General features: G+C 41.2%; 1 protein-coding gene across 1 annotated transcript in view; it reads left to right on the top strand.

The window, feature by feature from the left end:
* The first annotated feature begins 203 nt into the window (after positions 1-203).
* Positions 204-23,394, top strand: part of LOC131288241 (uncharacterized) — a 39,899-nt gene continuing 16,708 nt past the window's right edge. Inside the window, exon 1 of the mRNA XM_058317357.1 lies at positions 204-713. Coding sequence (XP_058173340.1) covers positions 204-713 — 510 coding nt within the window. The remainder of the gene's footprint in view (positions 714-23,394) is intronic.

Raw genomic sequence — 23,394 nt, 5'->3', positions numbered from 1 at the left:
CCAAGTGAGAGGGTAGGTGGAAAAAGCGGACGAACAAATAAACAACCCTTTGCAGGGATTCTTGCCAAGAAAGTGTAGCATAAACTCCACGATCTGGCCAGACGAAGGTGCCCGATTCCGGAGTGAGAAGAGAAGTGATTGCAAAGGGAAGTCGTAAAGAAGGTGGTCGGGAAGTGAAAGAAGAAAAAAACGCGCAGTAAACAATGGTGAACAAACAATACAACGTGCACAATCCGAAGCTGCACAAGTCGACGGCGGCGTCCAAGAGTTCGCCGGCGCCGCTGCGCAGCTTCTACCCGCCGGTTTCGACGCGCCCCGCCGGCGCCACCGACGAGGACCGCTTTTCCGTGGAAAGCGACAGCAACAACGCGTCCAGTGACTGCGGCAGCTCGGTTGGCGGCCGCCATCGACAGCTGCCACCGCCTCCGCCGCCCCCGACGGCGCACCCCCGGACACCGCAGGCACAGAACAATCTGAACGTCAGCCGCCGCGCGACGCCGTCTCCAGGGCTCGCCAATCGGCGCCACGAGCACGACGACAGCGAGCACGACGGGCTGTACGGTCGCAATATTCAGTTCTACAGCGAGGGCCGGGTTGAGCTGGCCGAGGGGGATGCCGTGGGTGAGAACGGTGGCGGGCGGTACGGTGGAAAGGAGCTGACCATCAGCGACATCGGCCGATTTCAGTACATTCTTCAAATGGACCGCGAAGTGGTGAGTAAAGAAACCGTTCTCATCAACTTCTTCTCTTTCTCTGTTGGTTGTAAATGCTACAACTTAGTTTGATTTGAAAAATTGTATCATTTTTGCGGGAAAATTACAATATTGGGATATATTTAAACGAAAGTTGCATTTTTCAGCTTTTTTATCGGTTGGATTTCCTTCCAACTATTTGCTGAAAATTCTGCTAATTAACGTGGAGGTTTAAATATACTTCATGTTTCATAAGTTTTGTCAACACTTAGTTCAAAGAACTCTGACAGATTTGCTCAATTTTACTTTTGAAATAGTTTGATCTTACCATTCCTTTACCATGACCTAAACTTAAAACAAAAAAAACAATCTTGTCAAGTTACTTTCCATAAGTTTTCTGCAAGTCTCGCTTGCTTCAATTGATATTTAAGAAAGCTTCGAAACATGAAAGATTTTAAATGTGTCAGGATATTACATAACTGAAAAGTAGAAAGGTCAATGAGGTTTAAGAAAATGGAAATCTTTTTTCACAAGAACCCAAATGAGTTCTTAAGTTAATGACATGCATTTTCTGGCTGAACACCAAAAACCCTCGTAACCAAGGCGGTCCCATTGTGCCATTGTGCGGTGATCTTTCTCAGCGATGCCATTTCCACCGAAGGAAAAAGTAATCTGATTTGAATTAAAAATATGCCCTTGATGCGCTGATCAAACGTAAACGACATTTCGGAGCAAGATATTTGCAAACATTAGCAAAGCACGTCGTATGCTTTCAATGACAACCCGAAAATCAATCGTATCAATCACCGAATCAAAAATTGGGTGATTAATTTTGTGACATTTAAACCGAACCGACATTGGGAAAAAATACCCCGAAATCAGATCAGAGGGGGGCTGTTCGGATATTTTCCTCGGTGACCGATGGGTGGTGGAAATATCAGATCAGAAACGTGCGCCATTTCCCACCCAAGCGGGCGAAACCATAGCGCAACATGGAGCGCCCCAATCAAGGCGCACTTCCGTTCCCAAAGAAGGCAAGAAAATAGAAGACGGCGAAGAAAGAAAAAATGCACAAGAATTAAGACATCGTTTTCATGGTCCCAGCAGGGAGAGCGGGGGAACGAGGGCGATGATGATTTGCGCGTATGACCCCGATCCGTCAGAAATCTCATCACCGTAAAAACGGCGATCACAAGCAAAAAAAACAACAACCAATTCCAAAAGGGGGCAAAAAAAACATGGGTGAAACTAGTGTTACATGTTGTTGATTTTTTTTTGCGTTCGCCCTTCGTCCACTTCCAAGGCGTACGGTGCGGAGCATAAGCGGGCACATCATAATGCTCGGCTTGGTTTTGACACCCACTTTACACTCTGGTCAGGAGGGTATTATTGCACTCCACACTTGGCGACGGACGAGACAGGGCGTGAGAGGGAGAGAGAGACAAAAGACCCAGCCCCAAATGAAATTCGGCTACTCCCCATACTCCCGTTCGTCGCTGTTCGGGCGCCCAACACTATCTCTCTGATGGTTAATCAATCAATGTGTCACGCGAAATTAGCTCCCCTGGCTCCATTGTGGCTCAATTGCTGCCATACCCGGGCTCGCCGCCCGCAGACCGGGAGGTACTTATTGTGCTCTGACTGATGTAATGCAATGCCCCCCGTCCCGAGCTGACCAACAGCGTCAGCGGTCGTTTTTTCACCTGCTTTTTTTCTACCCGAAAATGTCATCCACTGGCCGAAAATCGGGCTGCGCCGTTTAAATTAAATCTTATGCACGGCGTTTACGAACAATTGCGCATATTATGCATTCACACTCCCCTTTTTATGACAATGCAGCAATTTTTATAACTCTTAAACCGAACAACCGGGCTTGGGAGTGTTTTAAAGGTGTCGTTGGGCAAGCATTTTTGATGCAATGTTTTGAAACTGTTGAAGTATATTTGAGCAACTTAATTAAAAATACAACTGAAAAGGTAATTTAACAAATATAAGAATAATTACTTTCGAAAGATTATTTGTAAGGTTTGATGTTCTAAAAGTTTGGGTTGCTGCATTTTTGTCATTTTATTTCTGCTTGATTATCATTACTCAATCACTTTTACGGGTTTTTATAATGTTTTGATATATGTTATTTGGTTAACCTAATGCAAATAATTGCGTCCTTGTTATAAGTTGAAACCATTTAAATAATAAAGAAAAACTTAAAAAATAACAAAAGATATTCGATAAGCCGTAGAGATTTTTTTCAAACATATATGGAACAAAATCAGATCGAAATGCAAAAACATGAAATAAAATGGTTAATTCCTTCGAATAGCGTCAAAATAACAGTTTTGGTGATTTCAGGCATTTTCGATGAATTACCCAACATCCGCAGCTCGGCTCTCAAATGTTCGACTCTAACTATTTCTAAGGCTCCAAACCTCGGTGAGAAATTCATCGTAATCGAACGGCAACCCTGGTAACCGAATCACTCACAAACTGCCAACGCCAAGCAGGAAGTGTCGTCCACGCCTCGTTATGACGCCCTTCCACCAGCTTCCTTGCGGGTCAATCCGGGTCGAAATACAAAAAATCGGCGCTGAATCTAATGGTTGATTTTTTTTTAATTCGAAATTCCCACTGCAGAATATGGTCACGTCATAAATAATACGCTGGCCGAACGGACGCGAGCGTCGCAGCTAAGCGGTCTTAGCTAAGCTTAGCGAATCTTTAATTGGGCACGATAAAATGGGAAACGACAAAAAACATCGCACATAAAAGTTATTGCTTCGATGACGCACCGGTGAGCGAACGATGCATCGGGCTGGCGAGGTTGAGTGTTTGTGGAACTACCGTTTTTGGCAACTGATAGTTTGGGATAATGTCTCGGAGGAAATATTGGGTAAACATTAAAATTAATGGAATCCACTGCTAATTCTGGAAATATCTTTACTCGAATCCATTGCTTTTATATAAAAGCAAAATACAAATAAAACATGCACACGATGGCATCATGAAAAAAACGATCATTAAACAAGTTTCTAGCAAAATGCATCTCATAAATCAATTTAACCGCGCAATTTGAGGTAAAAAGAAACACTCCCAAAAAACACGGGTCTCGCCCATCTTCAGCCTCACTAAAGCGCCACTAAAACGGCTATCTAAAATGTGTCTATCACCGTCCTTCTTCTTCGGTAAAGGTTCGGACCGACATTACTCAAAACAAAACTGGGCCCCAATTTTGTAATGTCAGTAGAGCACGTCATGCGGATCGTATCTTCGCCGGATCGTGTTGCTTTATGCACCATTTACGTAGCCTCCCAAGCCGGTGCTTGGTGTGTACGTGTGTACGCGAGTGAATACAGTTTTAGGGTGTGTTCCATGCGAGAAGAATCAACTTGAGGACCAAACAAAAAAGCAAACACTGATCTCCCACAACGATCCGGCGATATTTCTGATTCTGAGCCGCGATTGCCGCTTCCATGGCTTCCCACGCTGAAAAGCGAAGAAAATCGTCGGCCAAAAAACAAACGTGCTAGACTGGGGAGGGTATGGAAAAAAGACGCACAGCACGCATTCCCATCAGCTTGCAAACTTGGCGGATGGGGGCTAGAAAACAAAACAAAAAGATCAACGAGCTAGAAAGCAAAGCAACCTGCCGCGGCGCCGATGGAAATGCTGCACCGTAGCAACCTTTTGTGAACTTTTGCCGAAGCCTACTGTCGACACTTGGTTTGCTTCACCTTGTGGCGGTGCATTGCTTATTGCTTGTTGCATATCTTTCTTTATTTCAAGAGAGAAAAAGTAACAAAACGTGTAAATATTAGCTATAAAAAATGGTTACTTATTGAATTTTGTTAGAATTGATTTTATTTTATTTTTACTGCAATTAAAAATGAAAATCCTTTTATTTCATTTGTTCAAAGAACACATTTGAACCTTTTCCCTACATTAAAATATTCTTATTCATAACAAACCAAGTTTCGCTCAAATGCGGTTGATTTAAAACGAAAGACTTCGATGCTACATTAAGCGACGAACTACCAGTCAAAATTTAAAAATACTTAAGGGTGGAATGATGGGTTTTTCCTTGCATAGTTGCTAATAAGTAGTTCGATACTACCTTTTAATCCCCAAAACAATTTGCAATGCAAATGACGTGAAATATAAACTTTTAATAGTTATGTAATGAAGTCACTTTGATCTTATATTATTTGTTTGTGCTTTGAAAATGAAAATAAATTCATGTAATTTTGTATGATTAAATTATAGTCACTTTTTCCCTACATGGAAAAAATACTGTTCCGCTTTCATAGGGCTGAGTTAACATGAAAGACTTCGATGCTACAGTAAGCGACGAACTCCTCACCGAAAACGGCCTAAAGTATACAGAGGGTGGAATTACGGTTGTTTTTGCCTGCTTCTTTCCATGTTTAAGGCTTTGTAGGAGTAATTTAAGGCCGGCGATCCCCCAATCAGCCGCTGGCATGCGCTCGATCACCATCATCAGGTGCTTCCAAGGGACCCCGATCAAATAACGATCGGGCGCATCCTCGCTTCTTCTTCTCATCGAAATCACATGAAAAACGGCATGCTCGTGCAGCGTGCAGCGGCAAAGGTTAACCCGGAGTTGGTCGTGACTGAGCTTATGCTGAGGGTGCCCGTTGTAGGGCGCTCACAAAACCAACAGCAATAGGAAACGGGGACGAGCTGCCGTGAAATCGAAGAACCAACCCGATGTTTTGGGTGCCGCCGACGGTTGAAACCGAATTGTCGCACGTTAAATGCCATCCGAAAAGTGCAATGTAACGAGCACGCTCCACCAGGGATGCCCCCGGTCGAGATGATGAGAAAACCAACCCTTGAACGATGGAGTAAACCTATTGAAAAAGAAAAGAGTCCCACATCCGCATGGAAATGGAATGTGAAGAATGTTCGCATTATAAAACAGCTGCAGCAACCAACGCAATTCCCCTATGGAGGTGTTAATTTTATCTTCATCACGCCGACGCAACCGTTCTGACGCATATGTATATTCCCGATTCGATCAACGGATTAAAGGATCGATTGTTTCGGGAAGTGCTAAACGAACTGCGAGCCGATCGATTTGGTAAAGTTCCGGCCGGTCAGTGGTTAGGTAACTTTCACGCAAACAACGACAATGCGAAAGTGAAAGGTACAGAATTGGCACGTCCCTCGCGGGCGATCTTTTTCCGTGATTCCTTGGGCTCGATTGGAACTATATTGTTTATTGGGGCACTTTAGAAATCTATTTCAAGCTAAGTGAAGATTTGAAGTGGTTTTCTAAACCGTACCCCCAATTGAATACACATGGTTTATGTTGAATTTTAAAGGTTTTAGATGATAATTCCAGTGTTTTTAAATTCAATTATTTAATTTTTTTTTTAACCAAAATGATTATTGTAAAACTTGTGTCAAGTTTTGTGTCCTCTGAAAATATTTAATATTTTCTTATTATAGAACAAAATCTGAAACAACCAAGTTTTAGTTGGAATTCATTAATTTACAACATCTCAAAATCTTCAACGAATCGTAGAAAACACCTTACCTTCTAGAGTTCATTAACATTGGTGCCGGCTTTTGGAATTCGATACAAGAAAAATATCAAATAAATAAAAAATGAAAGCATTCACAAACACAGGAACACACATAAACTCATTAAAAATTCTCAGCCTGCCTGACCTTCATTTCGCCGGTACGGAACGATAGCAAAAGTTCTCTCCGCGGGAAACTCGTTCCTTCCTGGTTCACGATTGGAAACCAAGAATCTTCCTCCGCACTCGAATCGCTCATCATTTCTCCACGCGAAGCTAGTTATGCAAAACAGGGCGGACAATTCCACCCTCGCGCGCACACTCCCGCTAAGCGTTTGTCGGGCCAAAAATAACATTCTGCAGGTTCACAGAGTTTGAAAAATTTAAAAACTGAACAAAACAATAGTATACATCTTCGTGGGCAGATTTTTTTCTCTCCTGAAGGCCACGGTCCGCAAGAGAAATGCCGAACGAGTGGGAAAGAAGCAAACGCCGATCGTGCACGAGTCTGAAGGATGCGAAGCGTATCTATTCTGCCTTTAAACCACGCACGCTGTTTTCTTTTTCACTTGCTTTCCTTGTTCTACCATCAGCACAACTTTCGCCTTCGGAATCATCACGCCGCCGTTGGCCTAACGTAGCATAATCGACGCCCGGTGCCGTGCGGTGGTAAAATTGGTTCAAGATCGTTGCCGGTCATCAAAATTGATCCGCTTCAAGGCTTCGTAAACGCGGCCACATTTTCAGCCTCCTAGAGACTGATGGAACTTGGAAGTGAAACAGCAGGAAGGCAACGAAGTGGTACAGTTTTTTTTTCTCGAAGTAGGAACGAAAGTAGATTGACGGTTCTTTCCACTATAAAGTCGGCTAGACAGAAAGTAAACGAGATTATTCTTCGGCATGGAATAGAAATATTCACTTCTTTACATAATCGGTTTTCCCCCTCTTCTTATATTTCTATCTATCTTCAACTAAACTGTATTACCAATCGTGAGGGAAAAAATAAGATACAAAAAATTATAGCCAATGTCGAATTTTATTTTGAATCTTTAAATGTTATCTTAGAAATGGCAAAGCGTAAAATTATTTTTTTAAGACAACGTGTTTATCAAAGAAATATTTTCTTTACAAAGGTTTAAATATGGCTATCATTGTCATTAATTAATCTTTTTACCCATGTTTTTTAATATGAAAAGTTATATAAAAAACTGTCCGAATGGTTTTTGTATTAACTTAAAAAGTTGTGCATTGAACTTTGTGTGAAAGAACCAAACACATTAAAGCATGGCATATAAATCAATAGAAGTAGGAAAAAGTACATAATGACGCCTATTAAAAGCGTGAAAACAGACGAAGTTGTAGCTTCCCGAAATACCGAAATACCAATATTGCCCGATTCAGAGTGTATTGAACTGATAGATCAAACTTTTCAGTGTTCAAAACATGGTTTAAATTGACAACAGCCAAATGTAAACCGAAATAAACTTCTGCATACAAAATCTAATTTGCAAACGAATTCAAAAACAAAATAGTTCAGTAATGGTTGACTTTCTCCACCCAAAATGGACTCCACATGCTTACGAAATAGACAATGCGTTTCACGCAGAATACGCAGTGCGTAATGAAGAGCTGCCGGTGTTGAGCGTTTCGTCAGCTCCAGCTGGGCAGTGTGGAAACTCGTCCAGGTTCGGCGCCCCGTTGGACAAATTTACGACCCTCCTAAACTTGACCGCCATTCCGCTAAAACCGTTGCAACATACGCAACGTCGCCTAAGTGCCACGGAAGCAGCAGCAGCAGCACCAACGCCGAAAATAAAGCCGACTCCTACTACGCGCATTGCTTCATTCTTAGCGAGCCCGTCCCTTTTTCGGTCCGGATGCAAATGATTTCCCGCGCGGCTCAATGCGCGGTAGCCCGGTCGAAATGCAATCGAAATTCTTCGAATGTAAATCGAAATCGCCGACGCACGCCGAAAGTCGCGACGTTTTGCAACCTCGGCCGAGAAGTCGAAGGTGTTTATCATAAATTCAAAATTCCTCCCGCTCGACGAGCTCCGATAATCCAGTTTTCGGTTGCGTGCGTTGCTCGGCCGGCTCGCGAGTCGTCGACGGCGCGATTGGAAGATCCAGTTTACCCGGGGCCGTCTTTCGACAAACTTACAGCTGCCTGACATTGAAGGGGCCAAAAATGGACGCGCACGTCCTTCAACTCGCGCCGGAATATTGGTTTCGACTCGTGCAACGGACGTGGCATGGTTTCGATTCCAGGAGCGATCATCTGTGGCGTGACCCTTGGCCGATGTCGCGATCCCTCGGAAGTCAGAGTTCAAACCGGACCCCCGAAAGGAGGATCCGAGTGCGCCGATGGAGTTGCGAGAGGATGGCGACGGGCTGGGGATGATAACCATTCGTTGACATTGAGGCGGAGTCGTTCTTCTGCTGCTGCCCGGTTTTTCGGTTCCAAGGAGTCGTCGTTAACGATGTTAGGCTAAAAATATAAATGTAAATTTATGAGATTGAGACTTGTTTTCTCGCTATCGTGCTCATCAATGCATGTTGAACAGCTGGGAAAAAGTATTGTAATCGTCAGAGTATATTATCTATCCATGTGTTTTGTTGTTTGTTTTTTGTTTTTTTAAACATGTTCACTTTATTGCTTTCAGGTTTAAACATTTCAAAAGCGTAACTCAATTGTATATTTTACGGGAAAAATTCCATTTTCTGTAATCATGTTATAACATTTACCATATTTTTACGCGTATAAAACCTTTGTACAACCTAGCTTAGTATTTTTTATCTTTTTGGATGTAGTCCATTGCCACAGTTTACTTGAGCAAAAAAGGGGTTTTATTATCACTATCGTTGCTAGTTGTGCTATCAAAGTTGACGTTCTGATCTAAGAATTTATGTAATTTTCTTTACATTCAAGCCTTGAGACTTGAATCAAAATATTTGTTTTGGAGATTCAATTTAATAATTTTCGAAGCACAAACAGTTAGTTTGCTTGTATTATACCACTAGCTTGTATTACACCACTGTGCTTGTATTCCTTATCTAATAATCGAGGAATGAAAAGAAGGTCTTGAACAGACGAAAATACAGCAACAATTTTTTTTAAATAATCGTTTATTTCCTTCATTTCAATTTAAATACTCATTTCTTGGTTGAAACTAAACCAGTTTTTCGACGAAATAAAGTTTTATATTCATCCGTTAAATATTACATTGTTTCAATACATCATGGTTACTTATCGTTTATGGTGTACAGCACAAACGGTAACGTTCACATTCGAGTAACATGTGCATCACGAAATGAAACTCAATGTAATATTTCCGCATATTTCACCGAGAGCTTAAGTTGAAAAAAAAAAAACAAACCACAGCTAAACCTCAACCAGTGCAATCGAATACCCACGTTCAAGGGCCCCGAGGATGAACATTACCCGAAGGCTGAGTCATGGGGAAGGAAATACCCATCGGCAGTTCGCGTTTCAGTTCGATAAAAATCTGTCCACGGAACATTCCGTCCATCCATTCCCTTTTCGCGAACGAAAAAAAGGAAAAACCTATGTTACCTTCGTTTGCAAACGTTCTTCACCAAAGACCTTCGGGTTTGCCAACCCGTCGAAGGGAACGACAGCGATCCGCGGTGACTCTCTCCGCCCCGAACGTCCCGCGGCAATTGAATGCCGATTTTTATTGCATCATAAAATAGAACAGCAGTCTTCGGGTTGTTTCTTGCCGTTGGCGAGAGATGCTGGTGGAAAAATGATGATGGAATTGATCTTTAAGATTAAAGGTTTGTCCCACGATCAAGATTTCGGTACGATATGGTGGCTTTTCTGATCGGCAAGGGTGTGCGTTTTATTATGTTTTGGATTTTTTTTTTTAGTAACCCAACCACGCTAACAAGCGCCACCATCGGAGTTCGAACGTTCTTGCGAATTCGTTTCGTCTCCTAATATTTTTATCTTTTTTTTTGCAAAATGGAATCTTCGTGTTCAGAAGGCAGAAGAAAAAATGAGCATAACCCAATCGAATCGAACAAAAATCGTGATGGGCCGGCGAGGCGGAAATCGTACAATCGATACACGGTTGAGAGTGTTTTATTGACTACACGAAAGCCCCACGAGCCAATATGAGCATCTCGTACGATGTCTCTGCCCTAAGGATGATTCGTAAACAAAAAAAAAACGACGTACTCCTACTGCATTAGCGTCGTCAACATATTTATGGTGCTTTATGATGCCGATCTACCACCAGGATGTTCCATAAGTTACCGGCGTATTAATAAACAGCAACGACGAGCGTCGAACTGTAAAAACAAGCTGGCCAAAACAGAGGCAAAAGAGAACTGTTTCATCTTCCTTTCAATGTCACACCGTGTGGCCTTGATATTTACTTTTAGAATGCTTTGTTTTTTTTTGTAAGGAAGAGAGAGGTCAGTTAAAAATAATAATTATTACTGACAGGCCGACATAATACCGTGCCTTTTAATTAGTAAGACTATGAGGTTGGAGAGTAGTGAATATATGTTTATCGTTGCCAGCCTTCATGCAGATGTTTTGGTTTAATCTATCTTCTATCTATTTATCTAGCATCTATCTATCTTCCTCGTTCCTCTAATATATAAAATTTTGCAATGTACTATTGTATGGCAGAAGGTTGTACAATCTTATGTTGCATGCAAGAATGCTATGCAACCAGTAGCCAACCACTAGATAAGGGGGAAAAAAACATCTTAACAAACAGCGCAGCAACATTAGAAAATACCTCTTTCAAGAAAATTAAATAAATAATGAAACATGGATTAAATTATTAAAAGCATACACTTATGGAAAACATGTTCAAAACGCTTTCCAAATTGATTGACATTGGGAACCAGCTAATTCAGGAAATATGGAAGAATACTAAGATAATCAAATTTTTCATTTGTAAAAATTACAAATTCTGGCGTGCCACCAAGCCCGATTATTACAAACCACATACTAATCGAAGTGAACGAAGACAGTCAAGGTAAAAGCAAGTTCTACACCAAAAAAAAAAAAACAAAAACATGCATTATGAAAGGTTTTTTATAATACCATTAATTAGCATAAGTGTAGAATATTGCTAAAAATTATCATCGTTTAAATACATATAAGCATTAACATTGCAAGCGAGAATAAAAATGAATTTAGTGTACAAACAAAGTTTCCTACTTTGTCCAGACCAGTTTGACAAATAATTTAATTATTGCTTCGTTGGTAAAGGTTTTTACAAAATATACCATTCAAAGAAAATTTCTTATGGAATGAGTTATTTCGTAAAAATAATATTAATAGCAATAAAAGTCCTTAATGGTGTCTTGCATTAAAATAGTGAAAAGTGATGTATTCTTTTATATAACACATCGTATGAAAATCGTGTTCTTTTCGAAATGAAAAGTATCCATAACGAAATGAAAGAATACATTAAAACGTAACAAGTTTTGAAAAGATGAATAATTGGTTGACTTTGAAAAAAGGAACATTACATAGCAAGGATCAACTCTGCACGATTAAGTCGCATATAGTTGTTCACGTCTAACCTCGTGTAGTCATATTCTATTGGAACAGCAAATCACTATGGTCAAATGAAGACTCTCGAACACCGAAGGTTCCGTTCGCATCGAGGCAGATGAAACACGAGCAGAAACTCGACCCGGTACAATGTTGTTCCATCGTGGCCGAAATAATTACAGAGCTGAAAAAAACAATTGCCCGGTAATGTCTCCCTCCCCGGCGTGGGCCTTCGTTCTTGGCTACCGTTTTTGTCTTCTGTTCGCATTAGGTCGATTGATTGATCGCCGTTTAGTGTAATTCCACGCACGATTTCTTCGGCTGCTGCTACCGCGTCGCTCCGAGGGTGGCAAGGATGATGAATGTTTTCCCTCCCCGACATCGCTCGGAAAGGGTGCCAGCATCCCTAGGCCGCCGGTTGACATTGACCAGTGGGTTATTTTTCTGTTTTTCTCTTTGTTTTTTGCGGTACATCTCGGCCACCAAACCGGAGCAAATTATACACCCCGAGCGCGAGGGCATATGAAACCGAAAGCGAGAAACACAACTCAAGCGAACTTGAGGCACGGAATCGGTAGCAATTTTATTGCGCTTGTCAGCGAACGAAGCGCCGTCGGTGTAATATTGGTGCACTTAGGCGGTGGGAGAAGGAGTGCGGGGGCCAGTGCAATGATTGTTTCCGCCATCCATCGAACTGCTCGCTTTGGAGGTCAGCTGCGGGATGGGCGATCGGATGGATGGTCGTAAAAGTGGCCTCACAAATTGATAATCATCGTAAAAAAGACGGCCGAAACTGAAAAATTAATATAAACCCAAGGAAACACACCGGGATCCAAAGAAAGAATCGTAAAAATTAAACCACTTCGTTCGGTGGGTTCGTATCTGTGCAGTTTTAACTGCAGCCGGAGCTGCACTGTCGTTAAACTGGGACCGAACGATTCGAACGATCTTTTTAACTGAACCCGAGCTAAACGGAAGATTCCACCACCGTTCGGATGCGCCTCACGCTGTCTGTCTCTCCTTCTCCCTCTCTCTCTGCGGTCAGTTTGAGAACTGGTTTTCCTTGGCTCAATGCCAACGTCGTTAGTTTGCGGCTGGTTTCATTAGCATAACTCACGGCGAACTGTGCCAACCCTCGGCGAGCCGGGCCGCTTCTTTGCGCTTTTCGATTCGGAATAACTGGAACAATCCGAGATGCCACCCGTCGTCGGCCGCTGGACCAAACCTTCGGCAACCGGTCGCCCCGGGAATGTGCTGTCAAACGGCCGGGGTCATTCAAAGCAACATAAAAAAAAGAAGCCAGCCCGTCGACCTCCGGTATGCGTGTGTGTATATGTGTTTTTTTTTAAATTCCCTCCCAACTCCAAATCCGTCGAACCGTTTTGATAAGGTTCGTCGCTTACGGAAGCATTGCAGTCTATCGTTCGCTTATCGGTCCCTGTTTTTTTTCCTCTCCCGTGGCGGGGGGTAATGATCGCGGGAAAACGATAAGTATGATAATGTTTCCGATACGTGTGTGTTTTCCCGTCCCACCCTTCAAGAGCACCCCCTTTTCCCAAACCTCCGTTTCTACGCATTGCTGCACACTTCGCCCGTGGAAAGTGATGTGTGTGTGTGTGTGCGTGGATTCGGTATCAGATGAAACGCCCGGCATTCGGGAAAATATTACGTTACGGGGTGGAAATTTTAAATTTTACGAGCTTGGAACTTGTTTTGTGGCTTGTTATTTGTTTTACTTTTCTTTCCTTTCCTTCGCGTTGTAAGGTATTTTTATAATTTTTATCACCCACGGAAGCCGCGCACGGTTGGGTAACGCGCAATCGAGGGAATAAAGCATACCATTAAACGTACTTCGATGGTTTGATAATCTTTTTTACCTCAGGTTTTACCTGAAACAGGTTCAACCGTGTCGTATGAGGAGCTGTTAATTATTTATCATGAGGTTAATGAAACAAAAATCTGTTAATAAGACGGTAACATGTTAACGCGTAAAACAACAATTCCGTAAACAATTTGAGAGTGAACATGCACCAAGCAAGCTTTTATCATCGTCTCGGCAATATTAAAAGCTTCCTACCAAAAAAAGTTTCATAAACTGGGGCAATCCTTAAAAGCGGTTCTGCAGCGAGCAGTTTCAAGGATTGGGCGACAATAAATCCATCTAGGTTTAATTGCTTACCATGAGTCATACCGTACCTCCTTTTCTGCACTAGAAAACACTCGGTGACACACCAACGAAAAACCAACCCGTATGTCACTCTTTATTACGTGACTAATCGCACACACCATAATTCCGCACCAACAATGGCTCACTTAGGGAAGGGATAGCATAAGAAGAAAGAACCCCCGGAGCCTCCAGGGCCGTCGTCGCTGCTGCGTTGCTCGGTACAACAACGTCGAGGCCACCGCAGGCTGCACTTCGAAGACGGAAGTTATTTGCAGCGCGTGTAAAAGAACGCTGCATCGGACTCCGGCATGCTTGCGGGTGCCGCATGTTGGCCTATTGTTTTGCTGCCATTGGGTTGCAGAAAACAAGAAAAAAAACGCACAAAACCCCAACATACCAGCAAACGCACCTAATTTTTTCGCAACATTAAATTCGCTCCGTTCCAATCCTCGCCGTACGGCTCGCTGTCCGGGTGCTTGGACTAGCTTTAATTGCCGCCGCCATACGCCATAAAGTCGCTGGGCGTGTGGTTTATTAGCCCAGCATTCTCCTTCCCCTCTCAGGCGGCAGCATTTCGAACAATGGACCGCTAATGTGCGACAACCATCGGCGTGTGTGCGGCTTACTCACGTGACAAACACGACAAAGACACGCGGATGGAGATGTTTTACAGCGCTTTTAATGTACGTACTAGTAGTGTGACGAGGAAACGGGAGATTTGGGTAAGTCAAGCACTGAATTTTACGATCGTTTTATCACTCTAATGTGACATTATGTAGAAATAGATTTATCAAAAGATTAATCTAGAACTTTATCTTCATTTGATTCACTAGGTGTGTGTTTTATTTATTTATTTTTGTTATGGAAAAAGTAAAAAGTTGATACCAAGGCTAAAACATGTTTTATACTTCCATCCTAAAAAGGCAATTTTAAGACATTAGACAAATACTTTTTAGACCTGAAAGTTTTAGCCCCACTGCTTTTGAAGACTTTAAAACTAACAGCAATGATTGATGACAATTAAAAGGAATGGTTGTTCAAATCTAAAAACGCAGCTTATTTTTTAAAACGAAATAAAATTGCCCCTTGTTCCCTTTGTGAAAACTAATACCACAGTCCGATTCGTTCGATTTATCCAATATACCTGTAAAAATATGTACACTAAATTGTTTGAATTGTATTTGGAAGAGTAGAAACAATATTTAATGAAATACCAGCAAATAGTTAAACAAAAAGCGCAATGGTTACGAAAAAAGTTATGTTTGTATTTATGAGTAATGTAGAAACAAGCAAATTTTTAACAAGACACACCTCTTACTGAATATTTAGAACATTTTGAAGCGATGTTTACCTAGCGTACATTATAATTTCATGCCAAAATAGCTCTAAAATAAATAGCAGACACATTAATTTGCAGAGGAGCATGCTTTGATTTATCAAGGGTTATTATTAATATTAAAAGTTATTCTTCGTTTTGAAAAATAAACTCATAAATTGTTAATAATTAAGAATTACGTTAATCATTAAAGCTTACTTTCAAACTAGACTGAGCGTGTAGCAAGAGTTGTTTTTCTAGTCAATAAATTCATAACATTCCCTTTCAACCAATCGTAAAATGAATGTTTAAAGTAACACTAGCGGTCATATATTTTTTTAGTCGAATTCAATCCATTATTCTGAATCAGGAAAAAACCTGAATTTAACGCTTCTCGGCACTTGAACTTAAAGTTAATTTAACTCAGCTGCATCCGCTTCATCCTTGCCGTCGGACCGCGTCGTTCTGAAATAATGAGCATACATTTATTGCATCCATAAACGATTGCTGCGTTCCAGTCATTTGAAAGGTGGCAAAGTAGGAAGCCTTCTCTGAGTACTCTTGACGAGGCAGCTGTCCACCAACGCCGCACCAGCTCCCCCGGTTGTAAGCCGACCCATCGCGAATCGTGACCAATCAATTAGAGCCTGATCGGAGAACGTGGCCACTTTGAAGACACATTCTACTTGACGCAACGCGCGCAAAGAATAGAATGTGCTGTCTCGGCGCCGATTTCCGCCAGGTGTCGATTGTGTCCATCCGCGTCCATCAATCGTGAGGGGGCGCCCGACGTGCTCGACAGCACACACATGTGCATCACCAGTCATTTTCCACGGTCCCGCTCACGATGCGGTCAACATGCGTTTGAATTCCGTCCAGTTCAACGACTACTCCGCGTGGCGCTGCTGGACGAAACCGTGGAATCATTGCGGAACGTTGCGCCAAAACGCGCTGCCCGCGAAGTTGCGCCATTTTGGACACGCTTCGGGTTTAGGGTTTTTTTTCTCGTCGCGTCCCGGGTTGATTTGGAAAATGGAAATGCACAGCCGGTATGTGCGTCGGTGAGCGGGTTGTATTAATGAGCCAAAAAGTAACAGTGACACGCGCTTCACGACGACGCCATAACGACACGAGGAAGTGGCAACATGTGTTCGACACGTTCGAAAAGGGGTTGAAAGGTGAATTCAGTCAATCGTTTTCGGTGCCTCTCGATGTCTTTGTTGCTTTCAGTTTAGAAGCTAGGACATATGTCAATAATTCTTAAGATCTTAAAAACATATTTTCATATTTGTAGGTAATTGTAATAATTACACTGTAACAACCATAAATAGTATTTAATGTTATTCGTATTTCAAAATTCGCACGGACGTGGGGATGTAAAGTTATTTTCATAGCAGCTAAATATCATTTGTTGTTTTGCTTTATATTTTTTCTAATTTTGGTCAGTAACAATCTTTTAATTTGTTAACAAATTTGTCTCATTCCATTTTGTAGGTAGCGTTATAAAACAATATTATCAAATTTTTACAAAGGGACAACATTAAAATAAGGAGATAAAACCACATGAACAAAAGTCAAAAGCTGATAAGTTAGAGACAAACTCAGATGCGATAAAGACAGAAGTTGATGCGCTATTTCAATCAAAGATGGGTCAGAGCCAAAGATTCGTGGCAATGACTGTATGTTACAGATATTCTATGCATGTTTCCAAAACGACAACAACACGAAGAACTATCGTTTCAAAATATTTGTTTATATTTATTTTAATATATTAAAATATGTTATTTTTTAAATATTTTTTAACTATCGTTAAAACAAGTTTAATAAGCCAAAGTCACAAAGGCTTAGCCCATTTAAGTATGTTTGAAAATACCTTTAGTTTGCGATCTAACATTAAAAACTTTTTGTTCGTAAGAAAGTTAACATCGGCAGCTGCAAATTCTGACAAATGATCAATCGCAAAAGAAAAGATCAAACACCAAATTTTGATATTAGATTATCATGACGGTTTGAAAATTTGAAAAATAGAAAGAAAAGACAACGATTGATAAAATAAATCGTGCAACGATCCAGCCATCTAGATGAAAACCATTAAGCACGCCCCAAAAACCCACGCTTCGACGCGCACTAACGACGTAAACTTTGGTCAACCACGCCACGATTTGGTGTGATTCACTTTTCACTTTTTCCCTAAGGAAAAAGAAAACAACAAACACTTACACACCCCGTGCTTGACCACGAACTCGAATTCCGACACGGTGCCAAGTATCATTAAAGGTACTAAGCGTGAGTTGAGCGTGCGAGTGGAGAAAAGAGAAGAAAAAAACAAGCGAGGGGCTGGAAGAAAAACACATCTTCAACGAGTCGAGCTACGAGTCACAGGGCGCGTACCGCGTTGCGTAACGGTTCACGCATGCAATTTTCCGTCTCTGGCGTAATCTGCGCGCGCGCGCGCGCGACGCCGACCGCGGTGGAAAACGAGGTGGATGGCAGTCGTTATTATCCGGAAATCCACCAACCCAACCCCACCCCCCCCCGAACCACAACCGACGAACCCTTTTGGGCGAGATGAATCCAATATCTCATGATCTTCTGTAGGAAAATTATTCACACCGGGCAAACGTAAGTGTAAAGACTCTCGTGGTGGGCGGGCGGGCGGGTGGGTGCGGTTAAAACGAATTGGATCCATTTCAAGCCACCGATCGGTTCCGCTTGAGTGTTTAGTCGATCAGATTTAAATGGCGAAAGATTTCGATCGACTGGAGTGTCGAAAGAAAACTCGTAAGAAAAGCAACTTCGTTGCCACACCGATTCGATTTTCCGAATGCCAAATGGACACGTGAAAAGAACGTCACTGAAAGGAAAATTTCACCAACTCGGTCGTGAAAGGCGACGAAGAAAAAAAAGCAAACACACTTGGTTGCAGCGGAAAAACACACACGTCTCACTGACATTGCCGTCCATCGGTGTTTGGCAAACAGAAAATCGAATGAAAACGAGCCGAAAAAATAGCTCGATTCAATGTTACAGCTAATGAAACGGAAAAAAACCCATGTCCATTGCCATCGTGTACCTCCTGACGTGAGACAAAGGGTGAAAATGTATGTTTTCGGCCGGGCACTCACAACTCGTATGGAAATGGAAAATGAAGCCGCACGCAATTGTTGCCCTTGAATCGTGGTGCGCGAATCAATACGATTGAACTTTGTTTGGTCGTGAGGGGGAAAAACGGCACACGCCCACATACCGAGCAAGGTTGACTCATTGGTGGTGCAATTCGTTCGTTTTTGCACGTTCCATCGATAAAGGATGATGCACTTTTGAGTGGTGCATTTTGTTGTATCGATTTTCAACATAGGTGTTGATGGTTTAATACGTTTTAATTATTTTCTATTATTATTGAATTAATGTGCAAATCGTGGTTGATGTTGGTTGAAAAATTAATTTATTACACGCTTGATATTGGACCTGAAACTATATTTTTATAGCTATAAAGTTTGTATAATTTTAGCTAAACAATCAGAATGCAAGGATCATGAATTCTATTCAGTATTCGTTGAGTAACATTTTGAGCTACTTTATGAATGTCTGTTTCCAATATGTTCTTTTAACACTTGTAATAGCTTTAATTATCGAAGGGTAATCTCACATAATTGGGAACTTAATTTCTAATTTATCTGTGAAATGTTATGGAAGAGTCGTGAATTTTACGTTGGATGTATTAGACACACCAATGAACATATTCTGTTACTTTATTTTGATTTAAATGGCCCAATTTAGTTAAAAAGTGGTGGTGCTTTCAACCCTACTGGGGCATCTTGCCACACTTTCTCATTTTTTTACTTTAGAAGTTTAAAAGTCCTTAAGTCCTATTATGTTTATTTATATAACATGATTAATTAAGGTTTTCGAAGGCTTTCTATTTTATATCGAGTTGTTTATTTTTCTCTCTTGTTAGCATTAACTGCAAAATACAGGATTATTGAAATCGAAGAAGTCTTCTCTAGATCAAACGATCTACTAAGTGGGTTTCAACATTTCAAATTTGTTTTTAGTTGAAGGGCATATTTTATATGATTTAGAATTAAAGCTAATATTTAAACTATGCCGCATTTATCTATCCTTTGCAAAGGTTCATAAATTAATTCGTTAAATTCAATTCTGTTTGTTCGCGAACCATCTCCATGGTGTAATGATCAAGATAATCAAGTACTCGTGTACAAATTGTACACGAATATCACTTTCACGATCGTTGGAATTCCAAAATCGGCACCGGCATTTGTACTGAGATAACGAACCACCGCTGCCCGTCGTGCATCTTTCATGTTTTCGGTATTTGGTTTGTGCAAGCTGTTCAGAAACATTAAGTAACTCCTGCGCGATCGTAATCGGTACATGCATGGCAGTATCAATAACACCAACCAGTGAAGGAATCAAGAAACGGAGGGAAAAAAACAAAATACCGTCGCAAACAAAACAGAAATTTAAAATATTCTGTCTACCCTGTGCCTTCGTACATATGCCGCTCACGTCCTGCCCCCGATCGCAGGCGGTGGGAATGTTTTTTCTTTAACATTTACATGTATATTCACACACACACACATACATGGTAGCCCTTTTGGCTGACACACATTTAAAAGTGCGCTCGACAAAATCTGATAAACGAACCGATAAACCCGCCAGCTCCGTGATGCGCCCGAGCGCCGATTACATCAGCCCCATTTCGAAGGCTGTCGGGAAGGAAAAGCAGCCGCCTGCGCCCAGGAAGTGGCCGGGAAATGGGTGATGGACCCGTGAATGCAGTTTTCGATAACCACCTCCAACCGGCACTCTCCCTGCCGGCCCGTCGGTGCATTTTGTAGTCATGTTCCATGGGAATGCACCGGCGTTACGTGTGCTATCACCGTTTTTATTTACTTTTCTTATGCTGTTTTAGCTTTTGCCGGGAAGAAAGTGTGCCTTCCCCCACGTTGCCCGTAAAAAACTCGGGTCGGACAGTGCTACAAATCTGCATAAAAAAGCGATCGAATCGAAGAGGGATACCGATACGGCCTTTTTTCTTTCTTTATTTGACGGAACGTCTTTCTTTTTAACGGCTACCGGAGCCTGTCGGTTCGAAATGGTTTTGTGGGACGGTTTTTTTTTTGTTTTTACCGCCGAAGGTATCTTGTTTCCCTCGCGTGGTGTTACTATCTGTCACCTTCGGTATGACAAAATATTTCCACCGGAATGTCATAATAAGCGAGGAGCACATAAACAGCGATATTTATGCCGTGAACATACTCGCGGCACCGTGATTAAGCTTGATCGGTTCGTATTTAGGTCGTAACCGAAAATGGGTTGAATTTGTCTTTTCGTTCGGAGTTGTTACTGTTGAATCGCCTAAAAGCACAGCAAATATCATCAAAAACAAGACATGTAAGGATCACTTAAGTACAACATTTGATAGGGAAATTAGGAGCAATTGACATCGTATAAGCAACAAAAAGAAACTCATCCTTACCCAATCAATAATATAAACCCTTGGAAGTGTAAACAGTTATAAAAATATCAAATATCAATGCCAGAAAATACAGTTGAATGTACTCTTAGTCAATATACTCATAGTAAAATTTTCATAGTATTTACTACATTTACAGTTTGAAAAACAGTTCGTTTTACCTTACAAAAGGTAGAAACTTTAATTTTTATTAAATGTGCAAGGATTATGGACACTAGCTTGTTTTAGCAATTTGTTTGATGGACTTTTATGAACCAAAAAAAACTTGACCATAGTTCAGCAATCGATTCCTCAAGAAATCCTCGATATCATCTTCACCATGCTGTTTAGCATATGAAATATATAAAAAGTCAAACCTTTCATATTTTTAGATCCAAAAATATTATTCTCTATCTTATTGACAATGAATTTTAACAAAATTCAAGAATTTAAGAAAAAAGGTATAATTTCACAATATTATGAAGATAAAAATATGAAGATTCATTTGGTCACACTAACTCTCTCTTTCGTATGTTTGATTTATCAAGAGAACGAAAAAAATAATAAAAAGTTTTACAATAACTAAGAAATAGTTTATTAATTGTTATATATATAAAAACTAGATAAAAATATCTGAACGAGGAATAGTTTTTTCTTTCCTTTCAATCAACCAACCGTCTGGCGCCGGGCGTGCAATTATGTGGTGCGCATCTTCACTTTTACTTTCACGCGTTACATTTTTGTCTTTCTCCGTCAGCACAATGAGACGTCGGGACGATGAAAAACCCTCGCCGCCAGACTGCGTTGTCATCGGTCTCGGTGGTTTACCATTTTACCGCGTTGATCGATTCCCGGGAGCGTGCGCCGATTACGCGCAATAATTTTTCCTCCTGCGCTTTGCCGCTTTTCCACAACTTTTTCCTTTTTGTAGTTTCTTTTTTTTTTCGTTTTTCGTTATCCATCGATGACGGCATCATTGCGCACGACATTTCGCCATTCACTATCGCGAGCCATCGGTGAGCCTAATGGACGAATGCTCCTGCGGACGTGCTTCACATTTCAAACATGAAGACGAATATCATCGCCAGCATGTGTCTCCTGTTGTGCTCGAAGCAATTTGTCGTTTGGCGAATGAAGAATCGCACCACCGCAATTGAGTGGTCGGGCTTTCCGTCTGGTACAAATTGTTTATCATTACTTGAATGTCAAACCTCGACCGCTGGGTGAGCCATTTCTTTCTCTATTTACCAAACGACGGGTGAGGAAAATTAAATTAAAATCTCTATGTCCTTTCTTTTCCATGGTGCAAACAAATGACATTTGGTCGGTGAAAAAGAAAACGAGGAAGCGTTCCGATGCATTACCGCTGTTTCTGTCAACAATCGACTCACAAGATCGTCACATCCGTAAAGATGCCTCTCATTGGAATCTCTCGTAGCAGCGATGGAGGAAAATAGTTTTTTTTTCGATTCGAAAAAGTAACGAAGAGAATTAGAGAGAAATAAAGAGGCAAATGCTGGGAACCTCCTTTCAATTTCATCTTCGTTTAATGTCGTGATTAATCGATAAACATTCTCTGCGAGCAAAAAAGGGAAAACAGTTTGGAATGCAATGAAACAGCGATTCAATAATGCAGTGAAGTTGCATTAGGAAAAACGGGAGAAATGTAGGAATCGTAAGTCGTTTTTCCCAATAATTACACAACGGCATGAAGCGCTATCGATAGTCGAGCAATTAGTCAATCACGACAACATCAACATTATGATGACCATCTTACGTTGGTAAAGCCGTGGAGTTTGAGTAAATGGTTAAAAGAAATTTCTATTATTTGATGTTTCTTTTTACTATTTTGCTACCTTCTTCAGTCGTTAGTATTTGATAATATTTTCCCTTTTTCCATTATCAAATTTTCTTTTCCGACCAACCTTGGCGCGAACGGCAAGGGCGATTGAACCCTTCTGGGCCAGCCCCGGTGCAATTTCGTCAGCTTCCGACTTAATCGACCGTGGCCAAACATCGTTTCCGCCTTCCGACCAGCTCGGACTCGGATGTCGAAGCACAAACAGGCAACGAAAACCAACTTTTTTGCTTCCATGTCCACACTCCACGCGATTGCTTCAGCTCCACTGGAGCATTTTTCTAAACGGGGTGCGGTACGAGGGGGAATTTCAATGTTCAAAAACTGTGCAATGTTTGATGTTGAGGGTGTTAACGAAGCCATCATAATTGGAACATCATCGGTATCATCGCGTCGGAAATGCGAAACTTTGCTTCAACAATGGACAGTTTAAATGATGCATGAAGCAGAAGTGAAAATGGAATGGAAGCAAACGGAAAATGGAAATCAAACGGTAGCCATAGCATGATTACGAACGATTTGGGATGTTTTGTGGATGATGATGATGATGATGATGATAAAGTTTTTAATCATCAGCTTACCACCTAAAATCCCGACAGAACAGCGGCTATAAAGTTGATGAATTGTTCTGTCCTGAAAGCATGAAATTTTAAAATTTCAATTGACAAAGTTTTCTTCAAGGCGCAGGAAAATTTTCTGCTACGCAAAACAGAATTTTCACGAGTTGAAAAAAGAAAATTTTATTCTATTGTTTCCGAATTAAATTTGGTTAGCAATAACTTTATCGTTAACTGTTTTGCAACA

The sequence above is a fragment of the Anopheles ziemanni genome, chromosome 3 (assembly GCF_943734765.1).
Source record: "Anopheles ziemanni chromosome 3, idAnoZiCoDA_A2_x.2, whole genome shotgun sequence".
Classification (NCBI taxonomy): Eukaryota; Metazoa; Arthropoda; class Insecta; order Diptera; family Culicidae; genus Anopheles; species Anopheles ziemanni.
Note: the sequence above shows the minus strand (reverse complement) of the source record. Positions and strands in the feature narration are given on the sequence as shown.